At 35.3% G+C, this 2,429-nt stretch overlaps 1 protein-coding gene across 1 annotated transcript; it reads right to left on the bottom strand.

Annotated features, from left to right (window-relative positions):
• Nucleotides 1-7: 7 nt before the first annotated feature.
• On the bottom strand, nt 8-1,304 carry LOC119643354 (E3 ubiquitin-protein ligase TRAIP-like; the record flags this gene model as incomplete). The annotated part of the gene is made up of 2 exons (XM_038042703.1): nt 583-1,304; nt 8-520 (listed from the first exon to the last, which is right to left on the bottom strand). Coding segments are annotated over exons 1-2 (638 nt in total), but the record flags the coding sequence as incomplete, so codon positions are not given.
• Between the last annotated feature and the right edge of the window lie 1,125 nt (nt 1,305-2,429).

The raw sequence follows: 2,429 nt of genomic DNA, 5'->3' as shown, positions 1-2,429 counted from the left end.
CTTCTGCAATTCTCCGGTGATGTGCCTCAACTTTTGTTCCATAATTTTTAATTGTTGCTTTAATATCGAATCCGATCCACCTACTGACGTCTCCATACACCCCATAGTATCTTTAAGAGTAGAAATTTCTAAAGTCTTTAGTTGAATTTCTTTGTTTTTTTCTTCACATTGCAACAACAAATATTGGTTTTTGTCTTTCAAATTTTTGATAATATCCTCGGCTTCGGTATATTGCTTTTGTAAGGCCATGAAATTATTCTCACTGTCATTGCGTTTAGAGAGCTGGCCATTTAAGAGATTAATATCTTCAAGAGCTAAGGTGTACTGCCCCTGTAGTCGCATAAAATTAACTTCCCCATCATTTAGTTGCTTGTATAGTTTATCCATGTTGCTTTCACAACTTTCCAGTTTAGTTTGCAATTCGTCCATCGCCGATGCACTGCCTGCATTCTCATCGAAATTGAGGAATAGTTTTTGCATATTCGCATAGCGAGCACGGCACACCGGACATTCGGTAGATCTGTAATTAATAAACGTATAATGCGTAGATGAACTAATCATCGGCCCATTTTTCTTATTTACCTTCCACGCCAATGTTTAATGCAATTCTCATGGAATACGTGGCCGCAGCTGGTGTTGTAGATCGTGTCCGATGCTTCGAAATTTTCGGTACAGATCACACACAAAATATTAGATGCTGGCGACATATCTGACGGCGTCCGAACAACCAAACAATCAATCTAACAATCAATATAATTCAAATAAAATAAGCGAACTGTTAGCGCAATTATCTCTTTTCACAAAATTCGCGCCTCAATATGCTTAGAAAGCTTAGAAAATTATTGAAATGAACTAACAACCGCTCAACTACTTTTTTTAAATTTCAGAACAACGTCGTCTATGCAAGGGTTTACTCATTTCAAATAAATATTATTTTGTGGTCAGGATAGAGAAGCCACGTTTCAAAACAAAGGCTAAAACAATTACAAAGATATTTAAATAATTAATTTCGATGAAAACTATTTATTTAAAAAAAAAGGTCGGAGTGGTACGATTGGTACTATCAGATAATAAAAAATTTATTAAACTTATCGAAACTCTCTATGTATGGCAATTAACTCCGAAGATACGATACAAAAATACAATTGAAAACACCAAAAGTGAGAGACTGTTCGTGGATTTCAAGCAATCAAATTAAATTAATTTCATTGACTATCCGCCTGAGTGGCCGAGCAGGCAAGAGTCGCGACTAGCAACTCATTGGTCGTGGGTTCAAATCTCAAATGCGGCAGAGTTTTTAATAAAGCCGAAAGCCTAAGATGCATGCTAGTGCTTTTAAAACTTTTACTCTTCGAATTTATTTTCTGGCTAAATTAATAATAATAATAATAATAATAATAATTTCATTGAGAACTATGAACAACGTGCACACATCGAAATTTTATAGGCGTTTAGGGCATGTTTACTAGGTATCCCCTATCGGGATTAGCAAGTCATATGGTTTCGCATATATGTATGCATGGAAAGAAAAAAAAAAAAACAACGCTACTAAGAAATTTATATTTGGCGATGGCCGAATCTCGCTTACCCACCACTACGTTTTTCGCAATCTATTGTCCGAGCTCTTTCATTAAATACCCATACCCGTTAGCGTTATCAAGAAAAAATTAATCGCGGTGTCCTACCCATATTCATTTTAAAATTAACCCATTTTCTTCTTTTAAGAAGTGTACAAAATAGCTTTAAATATTCGGTTTTGTTTGCCTTATGACAAATAAGCATAAAACTTCAAAAAAGTGAAAAAACAAAACAACAAAATTTAATCACTCGTAACTTGGTGTATGTATGGCTGGTTGGTTCCATTTTTGGACTTAAAGAGTAGAAGGTTTCGTTAAATGAACGTAGAAAACGTCAGCGTTCTAACTTTCATAATTTCCGAGTAACGAGCAAAAATCCAAAAATTTGTATTAAAGAAAACATGGTTGCGCTCAGTTTACGCGGCATTGCGCGCTTGCGCTCCGACCGATGTAATCCATTTTCAAAACCAACCTGCGTGCAGAAATTTCCAATGTTTCTACTAAATTTAAAGTCGATACATTCATTTTTGCGACCAGGAGAATGTCAACAACACACACCACACAGGCGGATAGACGGACAGACATGGATAAATCAACTCAGGATTTCACGATTATCAAGAATATATATGCTTTAAAGGGTCTCTGAAGTTCCGTTTTGAATGCTACATACATTATGGGAAAAAACAAAACGGGTATACCCCGATCGTACAGTGGTGGGTATAAAAAAAAAAAAAATACAAAAATCATATTTAGCTTTAGCCGAATTTCGCAATCTATTACACTTCAGTTACTCTAGGCATCTCCTTTTTCAAATTTTCAAAAGTCACCTTCTAAGTGTTTTGTAAAAATGAA

This window comes from Glossina fuscipes, unplaced genomic scaffold (assembly GCF_014805625.2).
Source record: "Glossina fuscipes isolate IAEA_lab_2018 unplaced genomic scaffold, Yale_Gfus_2 60449, whole genome shotgun sequence".
Classification (NCBI taxonomy): Eukaryota; Metazoa; Arthropoda; class Insecta; order Diptera; family Glossinidae; genus Glossina; species Glossina fuscipes.
Note: the sequence above shows the minus strand (reverse complement) of the source record. Positions and strands in the feature narration are given on the sequence as shown.